This window comes from Hibiscus syriacus, unplaced genomic scaffold (assembly GCF_006381635.1).
Source record: "Hibiscus syriacus cultivar Baekdansim isolate YM2019G1 unplaced genomic scaffold, ASM638163v2 tig00111244_pilon, whole genome shotgun sequence".
NCBI lineage: Eukaryota > Viridiplantae > Streptophyta > Magnoliopsida > Malvales > Malvaceae > Hibiscus > Hibiscus syriacus.
The window spans coordinates 770774-795429 of NW_024063033.1; the positions used below are offsets into that span (position 1 = coordinate 770774).

A 24656-nucleotide genomic window follows, 5' to 3' on the forward strand; every position below is an offset into this window, starting at 1 on the left:
CTTCAAAGAAAGTGGAGTGGCATTTTTTATTTTATTAATTTAACTGGGGAGTGAAATGATTTTATTCTGTTTGGTTAACATCGGAAACTGTAAAAACAGTGAAAGAGACAAAAGGCTAAAGTAAAAAAATGCACAAAAGTTGTATAAGGAACCAAACAAAAGAAAGAAAAGCGTTGGCCCTTTTTGGCTTTTTGTTTTTTCTCCTCCTCGAGAGTGATTCACACACAAGCGACTTGGTTGGTCTTTCTTTCAATCTCAAATTTTGCAACTTTATCAATAATATAATAATGTCTTAGATAATTGGTTGCCCTGGGGTTGTTGAGCCTGTGCCTAATTCAACCATGCACCTCTCAACTTTTGCTAATATCTTTGAAAGAATCAAACTTTTGGTGTTTTTTTGTTCCCAATTTTGAAGACTTTAATTTTTGTGGGTTTTGATTGTTTAGTGGGAGGAAAGAAGAGTTTCAGAAGATGGGTTCTTATGGAATGCTTGCCAGGAGGGTTGTGGAGACTGACATGCCAGTCATGGTTCAGGTATTCATTCAATTCTGAAATCTGGGGTTTTTTTCCTTTTCCCCCAATAAATCTGAAACTGCTTCAATCCGTTTACTTTTAATGGTATACTCGTTGTGTGTTGCGTGAAATGTTTTGGAAGAGTTTTTGCTGGTATTTTTGATGATGTTGAGGGTCGTTGGTTGTTGCAGATACAGCAATTAATTCGAGGAGCCAAAAATGCTGTGTCACTTGCTCAGGTTTACCATTTTCCCCTTTTACCAATGTATTTTGCGTTTCATTGATAGAATCTTCTTGTTATCAATGTTAGTGCATCCAACATGTTCTGTTGTCTTGGTTTTGAGGATGGAGGTGGTATTGAGAAACGAAAATGAGTTTGCCTTTTTTTTTTTGGAAAAAATGTAAAGTCAAACATTGAGGTGCTAAATTGTTTTGTATCAAAAGAATAAAGCTTTATGGAGTATTTCAATCTAAAGATTGGGAGGGATAAAGCCATAAAGGTCTTATTTGACTAATATTTAAATTAAAAAAGACCTAAAATGACATTATACCGAAAAATTTGAGAGGGGCAGCAGCCCCTCCGACCCCTTAATAGGTTCGTCCCTGGTAGGCGTAGTTAAAAACAATGGACAAGAATTGGAAAATGAGAACAGTTTCTTTAACCTTGAGGTATATGATTTGTTTGGCTTTCAGGTTTTAGTAAAATGGTTCCTTTGTTCTTTCTTTATCTCCTCCTTGTTAATAATTTCAGTCTTTTAAAATTTTGGTACATGAAGACTTTACATATCGGGGAAGTATGTATTTTTCTGTCTTGGTACAAAATCTTGTTTCTCAACCACCCAAGACCAAAGTTCATGCTTTTCACTTTGGTTTTTGCTGTAAGGACGTGAAACAGCCGATGTTATATACAGGTTCTTCGTTTCACTTAAAGTAACCTCATCAAACATCTGTGTCTGACACATATTCAGACATGGTATACGGTTATAGTCTTCCAAATATATGAAAAATCTTCCAAAAAATTGAGCATACCTGTATTGGACACATACCTACATCCGATATTCACTCGGCTCTGGGTTTATTCACATCTCGATTTATTCATTCAGATAATTTTGTCATAGCTTTGATTAGATTTGCATTTTTTATTATATTGGCTTGCCCATGGTTGCATTTGCCTGAGTTTGATTAGTTTCTGGAAAGTCTGTTCTGCTAATTTTCTAACTTTTCTCGTTGAAATAATTATAGGGAGTAGTGTACTGGAAACCACCCAAACAGGCATTGGATAAGGTCAAAGAACTTGTGGAGGAGCCTTCAGTTAGTTGTTACGGTGCTGATGAAGGTCTTCCTGAACTTAGAGAAGCATTGACAAGAAAGGTATAGTTTCTAAAGAGTTTGTCATAAAATAGTGGTTCTCTTCGTTGTTATCTAACAAAGTGTAGAATTTCAAGACACTCTAGAATGTGGTTTCCACTATTATATTTACCATACCAATATACATTCATGGCAGTGTGTTGTCATGTACGGTTGTGCACTAGGTTGATGCTTGGGCCTCTTTCTGGACGTTGGAAAAGATTATAGGGCCATAATTTTGTTTGTCTGGGGTTGATTCATGGCTGAACCAAGCTTCCTATTGGCCTTGTCTTGTTGGATGGGTGTTCAGTCTTGATTGACTCACCCAAGTCTCTGTCCATTTTTTTGACCGGTTATTCCTCTCGAGACTATCAAGCATTGGTCCAATTGTTTAAATTGGCTAAAATTGTCCTTGTTAGTTGTTACTTTCATCGATGGCTCTGTTTTGCATAAGTTTTCTGTTGACTGCCCTCACATTGCATTGAAATATTAGTCTAGGTTCATAGAAATGTTGATACATTCATTGCCATCTCATACACCAATTTCATATTGTTAATAACCAATGTTATTGATGTGATGTTGAAATTTATACTGACACCCCATGTTCATTTTTACCAGAAAGCAGTAAAACTATGCTGTAAAACGTTCCCCTTTATTTTTATGCAGTTGTGTCAAGAAAATAATTTGCACAAGTCTTCAGTGATGGTCACAGCAGGAGCAAATCAGGTAACCTGTAGCACCTTCTAGATTTTTTGTTGTTTGTTCTGTTGAAGGTATATATAGACAACTTGCAACTAAGTTGGTGACAAGTACAATGTGTCACTTTATCTTTAGATTATTTGTAGAAGAGGCTAGATGCTTAATTCTGCATATATACCCCTTCCCATCAGTTTCTTTTTCATATAATTTCATTCTACTGTTGGTTTAAACATTAAACCTATGTTTCCTTTTGTTGGTCAAATGTAGAATTATCTCTCAGGACTCCTTAAAACTACCTTTTGATTGTCTTTGTAACAGGCATTTGTGAATCTGGTTCTTACATTGTGCGATGCGGGGGATTCAGTTGTCATGTTTGCTCCATACTATTTCAATGCCTATATGTCCTTCCAGATGACAGGCATCACTAAGATATTAGTGGGTCCTGGTAATCCAAAGACTCTTTATCCAGATGCAGGTGCGGGTCATGATAAGCTATTCATTAAATAGCCCTTTAATTTTTTTATTGAAGCAGCTGCATTGATTTTAGGGGTAGAGTAAGTTCTCTAATGATGTTCACCAAGATTATTGGTGAAAAAAGACATTTTGATCTGTTCACTTGCAGCTCAGAACTTGCTTTTTTTTTTTCTGGTTTGATTTGTTTGAGAAACGAAGATACAAGTTAGAGCCTATGTTCCATAGGCTTGCTGTTGTTCTTGTTCTGTCTATTGTATCAATTTGTGTTTACAAATTTGGTTGATTTAACTTGAAGAGCTTCTGTGGCCATTACAATTATGTAATATAAGGGCAAAAGATTTACATTCATAGCAAAGCACGTGATGTATTATAATTTGGACTGGGAATATCACGTTTGTTGTTCTAAATGATTTAACAGTGTTGTCTTGATTTTCAGACTGGTTAGAAAAGACATTGCTGGAAACTAAGCCTGTTCCAAAGCTTGTTACTGTTGTTAATCCTGGCAACCCATCTGGTACTTACATTCCCGAGCCGCTACTTAAGGTTTCTCTCTCTCTCTCCTGTGTTTTTGTCTCTGTGTGTATTTGCCAGTGTCGTTGGATGTGTGAACTGCATACACATCAGGATATATTAGTCTAAGATTGTAGTTGTATAGTGTCGTTGGATGTGTATTGCTTTCTGGAAAAACTGGTTCAATTTCTTGTTTTATTTTAAAATTCTTACCATTTTCTTCTTTTTCTCTTAATAGAGGATCTCAGACATATGCAAAAATGCTGGTTGCTGGCTTCTTGTAGATAATACATACGAGTAAGTCTCTTCTGTTTCTGTTATAGGTGCATTCCATGTGATAGATTTTTGGTATATTTAACGAAAGCCATGCATCCCGATGTAGTTGTTGAATTCCAATAATTGAAGTACAGAATACTTTGAGGCTCTAAGATTTAGTTTTTTCATGATAAGGGTAAGGAATTGTTCACATACAGTCTAGGCTAAGCCAACCTACTTTAAATAAAACTCTGTTTTCTACAGCAAGGATTGTCTCTTTAAGCAGCAATAATTGTTCACATACCTTTCCTATTTCTCCTTTTTCCTGGGTTATGATTTGAACTTTAATTTGTTAAGATAAATGTATAGATGGTGTGGGATCAATTGACAACGAGAGGATGAGAAATTGATAACCGAGTTCTTGTGGTGTTGTTGATGGTTTTCCATGGATGCAGGATAGAGTTGCAGTGTAATAATTCTTTATTTTCTTTGCATTTGGATTAGCAAGGCTTTAGGTTATTTAACCGAGTGTGCGGTGTGGAAACTCTTGATTCTATATTTTCTATGACAACCCATATGCAGGTATTTTATGTATGATGGCCTGAAACACTCCTGCCTGGAAGGAGATCACATAGTCAACATCTTTTCTTTCTCAAAAGCCTATGGGATGATGGGATGGCGAGTTGGATACGTAAGTAACAAATGTGTTATCTGAATCGTGGACTATATTTGCCAAAATTGTCTTGTCTTGTATCCAATATATTCTTCGTAATTTAGCATGAAATATTTGTATCTGTCTAATCTTGTTTTCTGCAATTAATATGTCTGAATGCATGCAGATTGCATACCCTACAGAAGTGGAAGGCCTTGCGACTCAACTCCTCAAGGTCCAAGACAACATACCGATCTGTGCTTCATTAATTTCACAGCGACTAGCCCTTCACTCGTTAGAGGTGGGACCTGAATGGGTTCACGAACGAGTCAAAGATCTTGTGAAGAATCGAGAAATAGTTATAGAAGCACTCTCACCACTGGGTGAAGGTGCCGTTCAGGGTGGAGAAGGTGCCATCTACTTGTGGGCAACTCTACCGGAAGAATACGCTGATGATTTCAAGGTTGTTCACTGGCTTGCTCACAGGCATGGGGTGGTTGTGATCCCAGGGAGTTCATGTGGGTCCCCAGGGCATTTGAGGGTTTCCTTTGGTGGGCTGATGGAAAATGACTGTCGAGCAGCTGCTGACAGGCTGAAGAGAGGATTGGAAGAATTGGTAAAACATGGATTGGTGCAGTAAGAAATGTAACTTTACATTGAATTGAAATACAGAATTGAGCCATTCACCAGTTTACAGTTGTAGAACTTGTTTCTTTTGAATAATTGAAGGGGACCTGCAAAGTTGCTCAGATGCATGAATAAATTGCACACATTGATGTTTAATACATGCAAATACTGTACAGATTTTGAAGTTTAGGTTATTATTTGTCTTGATTGTGAATAAATCAACGGATAATCGGAACCGCAATATCTCATTACTCTATTTTCTTTTTAACTCCTTTGTCTTCTATTTCGCTACCGCGACTGTATCTGTAATATCCACTTCTTCACATGTAACATTGAATCCATTCACAGATTATGAATAAATCATTTACTCCTGCAAATTTATGTTTATGAATTTTTATCTTTTCTTTTCAAAAAAATATTCGCAAACATCAATTCTTTGTCAGATATATATATATATGTGTATCCTGTATTCAATTTTATGGATAAAAATTGCTTTAGATTAATATATTTTCATATGTAATTTTAAGAATGGTAGTTGTACAAGTTCCAACTGAAGGAACCGATTTATTTTTGACAGACTGAGCTTGTTTGTGTTGATGTCGACTTCATTTTGAGCCATCAAGAGAAAGACTTCATTCGCTTGTCTTCCAAGGCTAGGTTGGTTGTTTTTTCCAACTTTTATCAGCTCAACAATCTTTTGCGAAATGTCCACTTTACCACATAACATTTGTCAGAGTTGCAATCCTTCGCGTAGTGACCATACTTGTAACACTTGTAGCACTTGATGTTGGAATAGTTTGATTGGCCGCCTCTTCCTCGATCGTGTCCTCTTCCACGCCAATTTGGTTGGCTTGACTGCCCCTTCTCCTTTAGTACCCTTCATGACTGTCGCCTTGACCACTGCGACCATATCCACGACCTCCACGGCCACGCCCTCTACCTCGAAAATTTTGAGAATAGAGTACCTTTTCGTCTTTGATTGACGCCTTGGTTTGAAGTGTTTGCTCGAGTGTCTCCTCCTTTTTCTTCTTACGTTGTTCATGTGCCTCGAGAGAACCGACGAGCTCGTTGACTGTGAGCGTCGCAAGATCTTTTGACTCTTCTATCACGCACACAACATTCTCAAAATTGTCGGTTAATGATCTCAAAATCTTCTCCACAACTCGTGCATCGGTTAACGCTTCGCCATTACGAATGAGTTGGTTCACCACGGTTTGTACACGCGTGATGTAGTCGAATACACTTTCCAACTCCATCTTCATGCTTTCCAACTCGCCACGAAGAGTTTGAAGACGCACTTGCTTGACTTGGTCGGCTCCTTTGAACACTTTTCCTAAAATGTCCGCGCTTCTTTTGAAGTAGCTGCACCAGCAATCTTCTCAAAGCCCGACTCGTCAACAACTCATAACATGTATAGTGCTGCCTTATCCTTTGATCGTGCCTCTTTCAACGCCTTGGTTTGAGCCGCTGTATATCCCATGGTAGTTGTTGGTTCTTCGAAACCTTATTCGACCACCTCCCATGCATATTGAGATCCGAGAAGAGCTTTTATTTGAATGCTCCAGTTCTCGTAGTTCGCCTTCGTTAGTCGTGGTAGCGGTATTTGACCCGTCACATTTGTCATTGACTCTAATGCCAATTTGTTAAATAGAAATCAAATTAACCCACAACTATTATACTATTTCCAAGTGATTTTGTATTCTTTGAGTTGTTTCAAATGAAATCAACAAGGTATTTATATAGGTACTACTCCACCAAAAACAAAAAATAAATTCTATTAAAAATTATAAAAAACTATCAACTCCTATATCACCCTTGGCCTTTCACGTACTAAAACTCATGACCTTTTATTTTTCCATTAACTTCTAAATTTAAAGAAAACCACTAAAAACACATTTAAGTTTATTCAACAGTTTGGTGCGGTGATGGGGAATGTGTGACAATGGAACTGGTCAGCTCTGAGAATTTATTCAACTCATCTGGACTTGATTGTTTTAAACCATTTAAGCTGTCTACTTTTCTCTTGATCTTGTTATAAACCCAGTATCGGAGTTTAAATATGTAAATTTTGACTTTCCTATTCCAGGCTACTTCGGAGCCGACTGTCAGGCGTTTAATTTTTATCATTCGGGAATCCACCGCAACACCCGCTCCCGACGCCAGTATCATCTAACAGCCCGGCTTCATATATATAGCTGTAACTATTTTAAGCTTCAAGTATTTGTTGTGACAGACGCAAAAATTTATGTTAGAGTGTGAAGAAGTTATATTAAAAGTTAAGGGGTTATAAAATTTTAAGGGTATAAAATTAGATAATCAATATAAAATATAAAAGAAAATTAAAATATAAAGAAATTTGAAAATTTAGAGGGTGTCGGCACCTCTCGATCCATCCTGTGTATTTAGTATACTATATGTTAACTAATGTTGCATTCATCAAAGAAAGGTATGTTGAAAAGGAAGAAGTACATAGATCTCCTCATAGGAAAGGAATAAATATAATCAATCTTTAAAAATAAACATTTTATTCCCCATGTGCTCATAACAAGGCAATACATCCATTGTCTTTTAAAAGAAAAAGGTACAAAATTTTCAAATACAACCTTATTCATTGACACCTCAATAGGAAAAACTAGACCATATCGTGCAGGGAAGGAACAACTGATTAATTATGAACTGGAAACTATAAGAAGAATAACATACTCTTCCTCGATAGATTACAAAATTAACCCCATGACAATGACCAACATGGACACCAACAAACTGGCAAGAACTACACCCGATGAAGATGAAGAATTAGTAACACCACTGGAACCAGGAACCGATGTCGGGGGCGTCAAGCCAGCTGTTGGACCAGATGTCGGAGTCGGTGTGCAATCAGCTGGTGTGCCTGAAGTAGGAGAAGGGGTTGTTGGGGTAGTAGGTGAAGGTGCTGGCAGAGGAGAGCCAGAATCGGCCAAAACGTAATGGCTAATCTTTGGCCGACTTCACAGTGCCGCCCAAGTGTGCAAATGTAATATTGTTCGCCGGTGGAGTTGAGGGTTACGTTGGCCGGACCATTCGTGAGCATGTTTCCAATAGGGTTGTAGTCGCTGCACTCGTCGAAGGATGCCCTGGGGACTCGTAGCACAGCATGCTAGTTTGTTGTGAAGTTGAACACTAGAGATGTAAGCAGCATTTATCAAGTGAAAGAAATGACGAGTTCAATTCATTTTTTTTAGTAAAAATTACTTAAAAAGAAAGAAAAATTAATAAGACAAGAGCTTTGTTGATTACCCAAGATATCTCCAACTAAAAACCTCTTATTAGCCGCCCAATTGCTATATGCAGTGGCACCATTCGGTGGGATGGTCCATCCCATGTCATCCCCCACAACATGCACCGTTTGCGCCGTCGTGAAATGCACAAAAGCCACCGCAATGAAGATTACGGAGAAAAACATGCACATGATGAAACTGGCCATTAAATCTCTATCAATGTATTGTTCAATTGAACTACATATGACAGTAAATGTGATGATGGGAATTATGAAACATTTGAAAGCCCACGTACATATATATACAGATATATAAGCAGTGTTCATAGATACGGAGTCGACAAAGAAGAAAGAAAACGGGTGTTGTGGGGCAACAATGCTGAGAAAAAGCATAAACGCCGGTCTTGTTAGTACATATTTGAGGGGTCCCTGCTAAACCCAACGTACATAATTTCAACTTTAGATTAGGCTGCTCATATTTATTATTCGGTATGAATAATTCTAGAGGGATACGTAATCTGAGCAGGAGGTTTCTAAGCTTAATGTCAAACAAGTACAGAAGATACGGCATTTCCGAACACCAGGAATGATGAAATGATTCCCTCAAAGTCATATCCAACATATAGCACATATATCTATTTCAAATAGCTGATTATGTCCAATTTGAAACTTGAGCAACTAAACAAAAGTTAAAGAGTTCCAGGTGCCTACAATCTAAGTTTTAGATAAACAAATGCTGCGATGTTCGAGAACTACTTCTTACAGAGATGCTTTCCCTACATTCAATCAGATCTAGCACCAACAAAATTAATGTTACATTCATCTACAGAATCGTTGCTGTTACACAGGAAAACAGATAAAAAGTAGTACAGACAGGCTAGGTTGGATACTGGATGGTACATTTACCAGCTTACAGGAGCAGGCACGGGAGATTGTTGAACATCAGTTTGGCTACTTGGTTTAACGATACCATTTTCAAATCACCTCGTCAACTACTGCCTCCTCTTTCTCTTATACCTCTATGTTACACTTGCAGCAACTCCTCTGCAACTTGCTTCTCCTTGGGCTCTCCCTCAGTTACAGGGATTGCTCCATTAGCTTCCAATGTCACAGGTGCTGGCTTTTCTGATTGTTTCATACACGGCCCATTCTCTTTCTCTTCCTGATTCTGTGGTACTTCCTCAATAGGGGCTTCCCCCTTTTCTTTTTCAGTTTGAGTTCCATCAGTGCAACTAGCTTCAGCAGATTTCTGTTGAACTTCCATTGGAGTTGGGGCTTCTTCGGCACCAGCAGCCTCTTCTTTTTTGTCATCCTCTGTGGTTTCCGGTATTTTAACATCTTTATCAACTTCTTGCTCAGCTTCATTCATCTTGACATCAGTACGACCAGTCTGGTCAGTCCCTTCTGTTTTACCTTCATTGTCAACCTGCTGTTCGGTGGAAGTACCTTTTCCTTTTTCACTTACCATGGTTTTCGTCTCAACGATTTGCACATCTTCCTTTTCACTTTCTTTCTCACCCTCAGGTTTTTCAGGAACGGCCTCTGTTTCCTCGTGTTCCTTCTTTGCAGTCGATGATTTTCGGCCACGCTTCTTTGGGGGTTCCTTCTCTGGTGTTGGAGTAGCCTTGGCCTTTTCACTGATCCTTGATGATCTTCTAGGGGTCTCACCAGTACCCCAATCAAACTCTGATAATGGAGGATTCCCAGGGTGTGATTTGAGATACTTCTCCAACTGTTTCCTGTTATTAATCTCCTCCCCAGTTGGTGCAATGAACATGATCTCGGTCTTCCTTGGTGAACCAACTTTCTTGGGGAAAAACTGTAAAATTCAACACAAAAGAGACATATTACACACGAAACATAACAACCAACAAATCGAATAAGATAATAAGCATGTGTTGTTTCCAAAATGCTGCTTTCTTTCCTAAAATTCTCAGAACTTCCCAGTAAGTCATTATTGCCTTCATTACACACAATCTGACTTGCCATGGCATGGCAGAAGCCATTCTAATAAAACATCTAAAGTCTCGTTTTGTTGCCAAATCAACAAACAGAACCCTCGATAGAAAAAGTTTGATGAAGTCCTTCCAATTCGCAGCAATAAAATACCGAACCAGGTAAGACAGCGAAAGAGAATTGTGAATCTTACTAGCTGCAAAACTAGATTCAGAAGCAGCTACAGCAGGGAGCAAGGTCTCCCTAGTTCCCTTTCCTTTTTCCTCTATTTTTTGAGTAGCATCCAAACTCCAATTGCAACAAGCACAAAATATACAATTAAATGCATGTATGGATATACTCTTTAGAAGTACAAATGCAAAACATTTTGCATATGCGACCCTCGGAAGAAAAACGGTTTCTCCTCCCGGCCAGCAGAAGTTAATGCTAACTGGTCCGGTGACTGAAATGAGCAAGATTGAGCTTCTAATCGGTATGTTGCCATTTATTATAAATGATCAACTTCACTTAACCTATCTACGGTTGAAAAGATTCAAACTTCAGCAGAAACCCTAAATTTAACTAGTAGCACCAACAGAAATGTCAACCTTCAAAAGTAACCCTAATGTTATAAATTCTCACTATAAACGAACAAAAGTTAGAGTAAAATACCTATAAAACACAAAATAAACAGTAAATTCCCCAAATTAACACTAAAAATAACCCAAATTTCATAAATCAAAAGGATTCGAGATACTGATGGAAGAAACAAAATCCAAGAAGAAGAAAAAGCAAGCAAAAACATAAATATAAACCAAATTAATTAAAACTTATGCTTTGAAAAAAAAGGTACCATTTTCTTCCAAGAAGCAGGCGCTGGAAGCTCAACAGAAATAACTTCCTCCTTACTCTCCATTCTCTGATGTGTTTTGTGGTAAGAAGAGAGTCATCAAAGGTCAAAACCGTTGAGCATTCGAGATTATGGTAGTTTTTTTTCCCCTCACATCCAACTACGAAGCGATAACGTTACGGACCGTCTAATGTAGATTTGAAATAAAAGCCAATGAAACTTTGCCACTTGGCCTTTGGAAAAAAAACGAGCCAAAGGCTTAATACTATGTTTTGACTCTAGACTTTTAATTTCTTCTCCTAATCAACCCTGAACCTTTTTTATCCATGTTGACCTTGAACTCATATTTTGTTAAACATGTTGATCCGGTAATATTTTCTTTCAACAATATGTTTAAAAAAAAGTCATATAGAATGTATGGAAAATTATTTTCTTTAATTAGGGAGTTTGTTATTATATTCATTGGAAGTTATCTGGAGCACACATCAACTTTTAGAGGTTGTCTGCAGCGCAAGGTGTCTTTTTCAAGCTTTATACATACACGTTAGCATGGATAACTAGTGACGCTCTTTGTCGGATAGTCTAAACGTCTTTAAGAGGTCAGTGTATGGTCCAAGCAAATTCCAACGAACATTATGAAAAACATCTAATTGAAAAATTAATTTCTTTTACACCCTACATTACTAACTTTTTTTCAACACATTATTGAAACAAATTAGTTTATTGATCCTTTTTGTATCAGTGTCAAGTGAATAGTATTACGACATTACAAATTAAATTAATCGATGCCTAAAATTTTATATACATATTTAAATAAAATATTTATGAAATTTCAAATTTGATTAAGAAAACCCTTCAATTCCCTCCTTCATTACCATTACACAAAACTTCTTCAATCTTCATCATTCGATCTATTTTTTTCCTTCGATTTAACCAAATATTTCTTTTTAAGAATATTTTGTGGGATTGATCATGTCAATAAATCATTATGCATGTATATTTATAATTTTTATTGAATATGTTTATTCTATCAAAAGAAATATAATTTCCTCTCTTTTACAATTGTTTTCATGATTTATCGGTTGAATTAATTTTTTGAAATTTGTATTCTTAAAATAAGAAAAATATACCCAATTAATATATGTTTATATTTATGCATTATTAATCACTCGCTTGATATTGTTATAAATATATACGATGATGAAATATAAGTCACAAGCTAAATGTATAATTAAACTGTAAATGCAAAAGTTTATTTAGCTATGGGGATTTCAAACGTACTTATAATATTTTTAACATATTTTTTTAATAAAAGAAAGAGAAATAAATTATTGGAATCAAATTTAAACCATGATGTTAATCAAACAAATTCTTTTAATTTTTTACTAATTTTATCTACAAAATGATTTAATTAAAAATATTAAAAAATCATATCAAATGGTAATGTATTTTTTGTCTTGTATCTTTATTATAATTTAAATATATTTTTTAAAATTTGTTTTATTTTAAAAGTATATTCTTTAATATGAGATTAAAAGATAAAAAAAAATATCCGTTAATAAAATTAAATCAAATTTCAAAATAAATAAAAATCCATATTACGATGATTTAGGACTAGTTAATTATACTCTTCTTTAATTCTTATATTCTCTCTTATTATTCAACCAAATGATATCATGTTGTCGTCATCGTTTTTCGGTCATGACATCGAAAAATATATGTTCGACACGACTTTCGAGGAACATCATTTTTTTTATAATCAAATTAATTCAGAAAAGATTAGAGTCGTCATCGACATTTTGGTTAGATAGACCGAATAATCAGAAAACATCTTTTAAACGAATTTTAGAAAAATTGTTTAAAGACGAAAATTGGTCAGCATTTAACCAGAGAATCATTGTTAAGGATTCGAGATTCGATTACACGTGGGGAAGGGAAAGCACCACCACAACGCCCAATATTGGTACCTTTCGATTATACGTTGTTGGAAATGATGAAATTTTACAAATTTGAACTCGAAATTTAAATTACGATCATTTTCATTTCTATGATTTTTTTTAGACTGAGTGAATTCATTTTTAAAATATTTGACTTGATGAAAGATTTGATTCACTCGATTTTATTTAAAAATGATGTCCTCTTGCTATGTGAATTAACAGAAATTAAAATTCAGTTATGTTGGACGTAATTTCGTTAACTCTTGACGCAAGACAATATTGCCTTGGAATCTCATGGGAAACGAGAAAAGACAAATGCAAAGTTTATGAATATAACGATAGCAAATGACAAGTGTAAAATGGATGAAATATTCACATATATAACAAATGAATAAATAAACAACTAGAAAAAACACATAATAAACATTTATTTATTAAAATAATTTCATTCGAATAATCCTCGGAAGGGCACCCAGGTGTTTGGAGGTCTTCCATAGATTAGTCGAATAATTATCGATGAATTTTATAATACTAATGTTATTACTTTAACACACATATCGTATTAATATTAAAAAGTATGAATATTAAATTAGATAAGTTAAAGGACCTGATTGCAATTATTTTAAGTCATGTAAGATTTAGGGACTAATTAATAAGAAATAAAAATATGAGGGGCTAAATTTGTAATAAATCGTGACTAAATCAAGTAAAAAAAGGTTCTAGGGACTATATTACAATAAATAAAAATGTAAGGAGGAGCTAAAAAATTAAGCAAATTTAATAATAAAAATCCATGCAAGGAATAAAAAAATTCGGGTAAAAATTCAAGGATTAATTCGAAATAAAGGCAAAACAAAGTCAAATGACTAAAATGGAAGAATATAAAGTACATAACCATATATGCAAACACACGAAAATTGGATGACCCGCGCTATGATTTTCCCAATAAGCCCAAAACGCACCATTTGGTGCCAAAACAACTTCGTTTTATAGAGTTTGGGTAGACGCCAAACGACGTCGTTTCAAGACGGATATAAATACCCCTAATCATTTATTTTGTAACATCCTCAGACCGATGTGAGTGACCCGATCCAATCCAAGGTGTCACATTAGGGCCACAGGAGCGACCCACAATAAAAATCCAGAAAAATTAAAATTTCTATTAAAACAAGTAAAATCATAAAACAATTTATAATTAAAATACAAGTTCAGAAAATAAAGTAGAATAGTTGAATAGTTAAATGATTTATTTAGGGATATTTCCTGAAAGTTGTTAGTAATTATCCAAAGAATTAAATGGCAAAATGGTCATTTGATAAGAAAAATATTTTTCCCCTTATATGAATGAATCATGTGGGGAGAAGAATTATCTTCTTTTTCTTCATTTCTTCTTCTCCACCGTGAACAAAGGAGCTCCAAAGGTGAGTTTAATTTTTTTGTTTAATTCTTGGATTTTTAAGTGGATTTTGATTCTTTGGGTGTTATATAAGCTTAAGGAAAGCTTATATAGGATTTAAACAATAAGATGAGTGAACTAGGACGGGATTTGTAAAATGGGTTTTAAGATGTATTTTTGATATGGTGTGGTTTTTAGAGTTTTGATGAGTTTTTTGACTTGTCATCAACTTAATTAAGAAGTATTAAGTGTTAGAATTGGATTTGAAGAAAATTGGGTATGATTTTTGAAATTCATAAAGAGGAGAAGATTTTTGAGGTTTAAGATGTGATAAATGAGTAGAAATTAGTTTAAGTTTGTATATTTGAGTTAAGAATATGAAAAGAAATGAAACATGAAGAATTGAAGTGGAAATATTGAATTTTCGTGCATGAACAGTGATTTTCTGGGTAAAAATTCCAGATTATGCAAGGAGGTACAGATACCCCTGGGGGTATCGATTCCCCCTAAAGAAAAAAAATGGAATTTTGGTTCATTAAACTAGCTTAAGTTATTAACATCAAGGTTAAGGTTTAGGCTTCTGATAATTGTTTTAAAATTATATTTATGTAGATATTGAGCCTAAACAAGTTCCGGAACAATCGAAGAATTAGGATCGAATCAAAGTAAGGCTAAGGTGAGTGCAATTTAATTTGTACTTATGTTATCGAATCAACATTGGCTTGCAATGAGCCAGTGACGAAGTTACTATAGTAAGAAGTGACTCCTAGAATGTTATTTGATATGTGAATTTTTATGTGCGCATGAGTACATGAAAATAAGTAAAGGTTATTATATATGAAATTATAATATAAGTTGTGTAATAAACCATATGAATGGATATAAATTATTAGGAGAATAAATGAAAAGGTGAGATAAAATAAGTAGTATTTACTTATAAGGTAATAGGAAATTATGTGAACAAATAGTATTGATAGGGCACATAAGACTACATGTCTATCTTTTAATGTAAAAAAAGTGATATATGTGATGTATTGGAAACATATGAGAACAAGAGATAACATGATTTGTATGATGTATGAATTCATGAGTAAAGGCATAAGTGAATATAATTTGTATGCATTATATGTCATGTGAACATAAGAGGATAGAGCATGAATTATATGATATGAGATATATGAGAAAAGGTACATGTGATATGAGAATTGACATGAACTACGTGAAAAGAAACTACATGATTACAAGCATATGTGAACAAAGCTATGACCTTATATGAATATGTGAAATGATAAATAATAATGCTCATGTTATATGATACGAGAGCTATAGGTATAGTTGACATGCCAAGAGTCGAGGGTCGGGACAATACAGTGGTCTTCGGAACAAATTTCATATGCCACTCAGTGGGACTTATATGAGCTGTGGTGACAACATTAGTGCACAACCTCAATGTACTCACATACCTTTAGTTCTCAACAGTGTACATGGGCTACTAAAGAGACTACACAAATATACTGAATGTGGGATGTATATGTGATTTGTTATATGGAATAGATCACAAGATTTATATAATGGTGTATTGCTTGGTTAATGCATGATACTTATGTATAATTTGTTAAATTAAGGTTATGATAATGAATGTGTTTTTGTGATAAGATATATATATATATATATATATATATATATATATATGTGGATATAAGTTATAGAAATGATACGATCGTAATAAATGTTTATACATTTGATATGAATTATATGATGTTAAGTGTATTTCTTTATGAAATGTTTTATGGTTATATTATATGTTTTATATGCCTCACTAACTCATCGAATTAGCATGTGATTGTTTCACATGTAGGTTTGGAAAGTGAAAAGAGAAATAAAGAGGAACAAGCCATGTCAGTTCTCCTTACCGAAGATCAGATCAAAAATATAGTTGAATTACATGTATTTGGTTATATATAATTTAGTTGGCATGTAATATAAAAGATTTGAATCTGATATGCTCTGAATAAGTTTTGTAATGTTTAAACGTATTTTTTTTTGTAAATGGTAAATGTATAGAGATGAACGTTTTAAATTTTAAGAGTTTATATATGTTTTACGGAAGTACTGTAGCAATACTGTAGCAGGATATCAGTTCCTTGTAGCAGGGGAATCAGTTCCCCTTTGACAATCTGGAAAATTTTAGCATTTGGTATTGTAGTTGGACACTGTTCACGGTACTGTTCATACCATATTTTACTGTTCATAAATAAGTTTTTGCCTCAAAAAATGTTTTTATACTGAAACATAATTTAATAGAATATTGTGGTATTTTCTTTAAAAGAGTTCAAATGTCTTGATATTTTGTAAGAATATCGTTTTTAAAAGTTAATGTGACATCTCGGACGCAGTATCCGGGTCGGGTACTGGTTGGGGTGTTACATACTACATATGTCAATAACTACGCATTATCAATTCTTTTAACTTGAAATGGTGAGTAAAAGAGTGAGTTTTGAGAAGCTTAGTAATACAAAACTACCAAGTGATGCTGAAGGACATGCAGATAAATGGAAAAACATAAAATTTTCGTTATTGATTCAGATGTTTACATGATTTCGAGATGAGCTGAGGTTCCACTAATATTTCTTCGAGTAAAAGATATGAAGATTTCAGTTCAGATAACCAAGTTCAGGAGATCAGAATATGATGTCTAGTGTGTTCCAACAAAACAGAGTAATATATATAAATCCTTTAAAAACGTTAGCAGTTTAAAACATATTTTAAAAACCACAGTAATACCCTCCAACCGAACATCTATATGCAGGTTCCCTATAACTATATCTATAAGGACTTACCCTAAGCAAAAGAGCCACCCTAAGGGAGTACCTTGGGGTCTATGGGCAAACCCAAGGGTTTCTTTAGGTTCGTAATGAGTTACCAGCTTGATCAGAGCTGAACCTCCATACTCCAGAATCCTACCCATATAATATCCAGTAGAATGTTGTAAAAATAAAATATAGTTATTTAAATCACATGAATGTCCTCCATCCGTACACCATAATACAATCCCCATACTAAGGGAGTGCATTGGGGCCTTAGAGCCTATCCAAAGAATACCTTAAGTGTGTAAGGAATTGTAACACCCATTTTCTGTATACGTTCCTGTACACAAGTCACAAGTGTCACGTGACTTTTAAAAATATATTCTTATTTATAAACCTGTAAAAAATTCAAAATTTAAAACAAAACATTTTTAACATAAGGTAAAACATTCGTTGTAAACTGTTACAAAGTTATAACTTAAATACATTACAGAGCATTTTTCTTAGATTCATATACATGCCATCTAATTATCAAAAGAATACATGATTGTCCTATAGTTACTGATTAGTGAACATTGGATTGATGTTCTCTGCTTCACTTTTTACTCTGCTAAATCTTTGCTTTTACTTACGCGTGAAATCAACACACGTTAAGTATTTACTTAGTGAGGCATAATAATGTAAATAAATTGAAAATTCATACATAATCATATTATAGCTATTGAAATACGAACTAAATCGTATACTTCATAAAAATCAATTAATCATCTCAATTAAACTCAGGTTTTTTTCATAGTCATCAAAATCATTCTTAGTATGCCCGTCATACTTATTTTTTTGTTTTTTATTCCCAATTATACTCTATTTTGCCCAATATATGTTAAATAAGAATTAAAGGTACATACATTGCACCAAAGTGCCGAAATGGTCATTCACCTTTTATGAATACCATGAGTAGCACATTTCTGCCAATAATGCACCGTTATGCTTTTTCATTTATGACACATTTCTACCAATAATGCACCGTTATGTATTTTCTTTTATGACACATTTCTGCCAATAATGCACCATTATGTATTTTCTTTTATGACACCATTATACTAATAATGCACCGTTATGCATTTTCTTTTATTTCAGTAACATCGATAACCATAACACAACATTAACATTCATCCATTCATTTTAGAGCAATTCATACACTAAAACTTATTCATAATGCTATAAAATATACATTTAACAAAACATTCAAGATTGACTCATCGCGAGTATTCCTCCTTTCATACAAGTAATATAAATTCACTCACCTGATAAGCCTCGCTAATAAGCTGTAATGATGTACGGCTATTCGACAACTTTATCTTGCCCTTTTTCTTACTTAACTCAGGATCTTGGTTATGATCTACACAAGCATCCATTAAAGACACATATCATACCAATGTTAGTATATTCCCTAACATTTATACTTTAATAATACTCAAAAGTACTAATATTTTCAATTTCTATTACAATTTCAGCTTATATCTTATAATTTCAGGCTCAATAGTATCTGTACCCCTACCATGGTATCGATACTTCTATACTATGGTACCGATACTCCCTTTCATTATCGATACTATTTCTGCATTCTGGAATCCATGGTATCGATACCTTTCTCTTAGTATCGATACCCACATCAGTATCAATACTGTTTATCGTAATTCTTCAAATTTAAACCTATAGTATCAGTACTGTTCTTAAAGTACCGATACCCCTACCCAAATTTCCATTTTCAGCTCGATTTTTACCAAATTTTCTTTTAAATCTCTTACTTTTACCTCAAACAATACCCTTAAACTTAACATCACTTAACCCAACTAACTTTCCTCCATTTAGCTTCTTATAACATCTAAATTATCCAAAGAATATCTCAAACTAAGAATCATACTACTTTTTCTAATATGTTTTTAATCACATCCAAGGCTTCTAATCTCTTATTTACTTCTTTGACAAGTTAAATCTATTAATAAACCCCAATAAAAACTCATATTTCAACATACCATTCAAAAACCTATTTTTTCAATCTCAAATAAATCATAAATTTCTTAGTTTTAATCCTCTATAATCCTTCCTTAAGCTTCCACATCACTTAAGGTTTAAAGAACAAACCAAAAATGAAAGGAAAAACTAGCTAGCTGAAGCCTTACCTTTGGATATGGAGGAGAGCACGATCACAGGGGAGGAAGAAGGGTAGATGACTTTGATTAGTTTTCAATTTTCCCCTTTTTCTCTTTCTTAAATCCCTAATAAAATGAATTTTAAATTCATTTCACTCTAAAGGACCAAAATGCCCTTTCATTCTTCCATTCTTACTAATTAGTCTTAATTAAATCATTTCTTATATTTTACCCTTTATTCAATTTAATCCTCCAAAATTTTAAATCCTTTCAAAATAGTCACTAACCTAATATTTGGGGTATTACATGAATTACTAGCTTGATCAGAGCTGAACCTCCATACTGTAGTCTACCCAGGTAGTGTCCCAATAAAATAGTTCAAGTAGTAACCAATAGATTCCATGATCCATAAATTAGGAAATATCATATTTTCCAATAAAAATAGGTAACCATAGAGCACATTTCATGTAGCCATAGTTCGTAAACAGTAATTCAACATACCAGTAAGTCAGAATATCGAATAGTTAAAAGATTCAATAAAAAGTAACTTCGGTAAATCACATTTCAGGACAAATAAAATAATCATATAACACATAGGAACACACTAGAGGATCCAATTATTTTTCAGGGGTACTTGGTATTTATTAGGTAGGGTGTCACAAAATTTCTGCAAATTGATTGAATTTCAGTATGAGATCCTTATGAAAAGGGGTTTGATGGCTAAGCGATTCATCTGTTATTCAAGAAGTGATTTTTCAAGATCATATAGTATTCAAATATTTTTCGGAGGTGCTAAGTAATCAGGACGGTATTCAGAATCTTTTACATCAGAGTTATTTGAGATTTCATATTGAGTAATTTCATTATTCAGGAAATTAGGGGTATTTTGGACATTTAGTTCTTGGAGAATTCTTAGTACTTTAATCTAATAAGGGTAAAATGATTATTCATGGTATTTAAGACTCATGCCAATTTATTAGGATATTCACACTTAAATATTGACATCACTAGTCAAACTAATCAACTTCAGAATCATCGTTGAATGGATCTTAGAGAGACAAACAAGTATTTCAATGGTATTTATTTCATTTCTGTATTGTAATGGTATAAAGAAATGTTGACGTGCTTGATTCGTGGTTCAAAACCCTTATGGACGGTACACCATATAAGTTCATCAGCGTTTTCAGACTTATCCAAGTCATTCGCTTAATTCTAGGTCATTGAGGGTACTTAGGTCAATTAGCATTCAAGTTTATCCCGATCACTTCGGAGTTTCTAGAGTAATTCGATCATTTTAACAATTCGTATACGTACAGTACTTCCATTCAGTTCAACATTATCATCTAATATAGTCATTTGAATATCAGAGGTTATTTTAGTTATTTCGCAGCTCGAGGAAATTTTGGTAATTCTGATCAATCCAAACATAAGTACATTTTCTGGTAATTTGTTCAAGTATGACCTTTCAGGATTTTTTTACTTTTAGGGGCAATCTTGGTCTCTTTGCAGTGCAAGGGCATTTTTGAAATTTTACTCTATAGGGTTATTTTTTTTCATTTTGGTCTTGAAAAATTCTTAATAATTTAACGATAATTTGTCATATTTCGGATTTATATTGAATTAACATAGTTCTGGGTCAAATAAAGTTGAACAGATATTAACACTGTGATACTCACTAATCATTCGGACCGATATCCTTCCAAATATTCACTTATTCTAAGTCGTTTCCACTATTAGGGCAAAACATGTCATATTTGTATCTGAAGGGCATTTTTAACATTTTAGCGGGATCAGTATAGGTTTAGAGTAATTAATATTTATTCCAAGCCCAATCATATTTATTTATGCATTAACCAATACCTAACTTATACCATACAACATGCAATGGGTAGTATAGTTTTACCTCGATTTCTAAGCTCCACTGATTGAACATTTAAACTCCATTCAATCACTCTCGAACTTGAACTCAATGTCCAACAATATCTCAGATACATATCAAGAGAAATTACATCATAAACAAAGATTAATTACGAAAAACGGATCGAATCGAGAGGTTAATCAGTGAAAAATGACTTATCGGGTTCAAATTTGTCAAAACGAACCTAAAAATGGACTCAAACATCAATAAACATCAGTATATACATTCTTGAAAAAGTCAATAGCTGATCAAAGACGGTCAACAACCATTCAATGACCAACAGTTGTGTCAATGGCTCACTCAGATGGCTCAGCTCGGCTCAAACCAGTCCAACCGGTTCATATCAGTTCAGCTGGTCACACTCTCCCCTGGCCGGCAAGCAATGCCTGCACAGGGAGTAGCGCGTGCGGTGCGTGCTACGGCTCCGGTCGTCGGATCGACATGAAATTTTCCAGATCCGTAGATCGACACCTTGGGATTCTCGTGCATGTGTTATTTTTTGATGAAACAAAGCGGAGTGTAGAATTTTAAAATGTTTGAACTTTTCCAACGGTGACCGATGAGTGACAACAGGGGAGCAACGGGGGTACGACGATTTTGGTTAGGCTTTGAGAGCACGACGAGTCCAACCACGCCGGTGTTGGGGAAAACCGCTGAGCGATGTAGCCAGAATTGAAGAAAAACCCACGCGTGACAAGGGGTTTCAGTAAATTTCTTCAGTTTAATTTACGACAATTGGCAGCGCTATTCGATAAGGGGATAAAGGGGTTTTGGTTGCACGTGGCTGGTGCTTCGCCTAATATTGGCGCTGTTAGCTACTGCCAGCTGATGATTGGTGAATGGTGGTGATGGCTTTGGGTAAAACCAATTTGGTTATGCTATGGTGTTTTACCAAGGGGAGTTGATTCTAGGAAAATAGGATTTTATTTAGTTTAAAAGATATTTTATTTATTTCACATCAACTATACCAGCCTAGCCTAAATTGCTAAGGCTTAGATTTGGCTTCCTATGTTAAAAAAACGTGGGTTTAAATCCCACAAACTACTTTTTATTTATTTATTATGCACTGAAAATGGATGGGCAATTTGAAACTTGGGTCCCTAAACTTTCAAAAAAATTCAAAAACTACCATAACATCTTCAAGATCTTATAATCTGATTCCCAAGTTTGATTAATTTAATTTAAAATAAGAGAAAATTGAGGTGTTACAACTTTCTCCTCCTTAAAAGAAAATTCATCCTCGAAAATTTTTCAAGCTAAATAAATGTGGAAATTGAGCTTTAATCAATTCTACAATCTCTTAGGTATTTTTTAAAGTATTATGATTCCTCTACTAAACCTTAACCAGCTGATTATGCATAGATTTCTTCTTTATCAAAATTCCAGAACCTAAACATAATTCTCATCATAGAATCAAACATACCTTAATTACTAATTCTTAATCAGAATAATGCTTGTTTACTTTCATTGCAACAAGTAGACATAACTGTTTTCTTTTATACAAGCAGCATCACCTCGAGGTTTGCACTTTTACACAATATTTGAACATTTTCCTTTAATCTCATACAGGTCAAACTGTTGGGGTACAAGCTCATCAGTTTTTGGGTTTCAAACTCAAAAAATTGAAATAAACATGATTCCTAAAATTCTTCAATTCAGTACATCAGTGTAGAACTTTAAGGGGAGAACACCTTATTATAGCTTGGACCAAAATCATGCCCTTTAATATACTTGGGTAGAAATTCTTAATATCAGAAATTCACTTATAAGGTTTGGCTACAAGCTTATCATCACAGAACGTTTGAGGAGCAACAAAACTCAAATTCATATCATAAGTCAGGTCAAAATTCTCGAATGAATAATCTCTCACGTTACTCACGGGGTAACTTCCAAGATTGGGATGATTGCTGACATTATTCCCTTTTTGCACAGATTGAGTCAATCAGATAAGATACTTTGGTATACTTATTACAGAATAATTTCTTAACATCAGAGTTCCAACTCAGAGTGTACGGTCATAATCTAGGGGCATGTATAGACCAAACATCCTATGACAATCGATTAGCCAATCTACCCAGAAAACTCAACTTTACCTAGGCTTTGATACCACTAAATGTAACACCCTCAGACCGATGCGGGTGACCCGATCCAATATGAGGTGTCACATTAGGGCCACAAGAGCGACCCATAGTAAAAATACATGAAAAATTAAAATTTCTATTAAAACGCATAAAATCATAAAACAATTTTTAATAATATGATCTACATGCCCCCTAATTACACTTGTAATGTACTCTTCAACCCAAGCCAAAGGAATTCCCACTACATATGTCAATAGTTGCGCTGGATCATTCTTTTAATTTGAAATTGTGCGTAAAAGAGTGAGCTTTGGAAAGCTCAGTAATACAAAACTATCAAGTGATGCTCAAGGACATGCAGGCAAATGAAAAAACATAAAAGTTTCCTTATTGATTCAGATGTCTATAGGTTTTCGGGATGAGTTGAGGTTCCATTGATATTTCTTCGAATAAAAGATATGAGATTTCAGTTCAAAGGACCAAGTTTAGGAGATCAGAATAGGATGTCTAGTGTGTTCCAACAAAATAGAGTAATGTATATAGTACTTTAAAAATGTTAGTGGTTTAAAACATATTTTAAAAACCACAATAATACCCTCCAACCGAACACATATATGTATTTTCCCATAACTACATCTATAAAGACTTACCCTAAGCACACAACAAATGTGCCACTCTAAGGGAGTACCTTGGGGCCTATAGGCCTACCCAAGGGTCTCTTTAGGTCCATAAGGAATTAGCTTGATCATAGTTGAACCTCCATACTCCATAATCCTACCCATACAATATCTAGTAGAATATTGTAAAAATGAAATGTAGTTATTTAAATCACATGAATGCCCTCCATCCGTACGCCATAATACAATCCACATACTAAGGGATTTCCTTGGGCCTTAGAGCCTACCCAATGAATACCTTAGATCCGTAAGGAATTACCAGCTTGATCAGAGCCGAACATCAATACTTCAGCCTATCCAGATAGTGTCTCAAAAAAACAGTTCAAGTAGTAACCAGTAGATTTCATGATCCATAAACCCGGAACGATCATATTTTCCAGTGAAAATAGGTAACCATAGAGAACATTTCATGTATCCATAGTTTATAAACAGTAATTCAATACATCAGTAAGTCAAAATATCGAACAATTAAAAGATTCAATAAAATAGTAACTTCGATAAATCAGGTTTCAGGACAGATAAAATAATCATATAACACATAGGGAACACACTAGAGGATCCATTTATTTTTT

General features: G+C 34.3%; 2 protein-coding genes and 1 pseudogene across 3 annotated transcripts in view; 1 reads left to right on the forward strand and 2 right to left on the reverse strand.

Moving 5' to 3' along the window:
* Positions 1–230: 230 nt before the first annotated feature.
* On the forward strand, positions 231–5203 carry LOC120157353 (aromatic aminotransferase ISS1-like). The gene is made up of 9 exons (XM_039168502.1): positions 231–534; positions 705–752; positions 1756–1884; positions 2527–2586; positions 2878–3034; positions 3470–3576; positions 3782–3840; positions 4381–4489; positions 4638–5203. Exons 1-9 carry the CDS (start codon positions 472–474, stop codon positions 5088–5090), a joined length of 1185 nt encoding a protein of 394 aa, XP_039024433.1. The 5' UTR covers positions 231–471; the 3' UTR covers positions 5091–5203.
* A 2501-nt stretch (positions 5204–7704) lies between these two features.
* Positions 7705–8904, reverse strand: LOC120157356 (annotated as a pseudogene).
* An 83-nt stretch (positions 8905–8987) lies between these two features.
* LOC120157355 (methyl-CpG-binding domain-containing protein 11-like) overlaps positions 8988–24656 on the reverse strand; it is a 29815-nt gene continuing 14146 nt past the window's right edge. The window contains exons 3-5 of one of the 2 annotated variants that reach the window (XM_039168503.1): positions 19067–19078; positions 11122–11187; positions 8988–10152 (exon numbers count right to left, since the gene is read on the reverse strand). In XM_039168503.1, coding sequence (XP_039024434.1) covers positions 9358–10152; positions 11122–11184 — 858 coding nt within the window. In that variant the 5' untranslated portion in view covers positions 11185–11187; positions 19067–19078 and the 3' untranslated portion in view covers positions 8988–9357. Of the gene's footprint in view, positions 10153–11121; positions 11188–19066; positions 19079–22541; positions 22545–24656 lie in introns of both variants that reach the window. The other variant, XM_039168504.1, reaches the window with a different exon arrangement.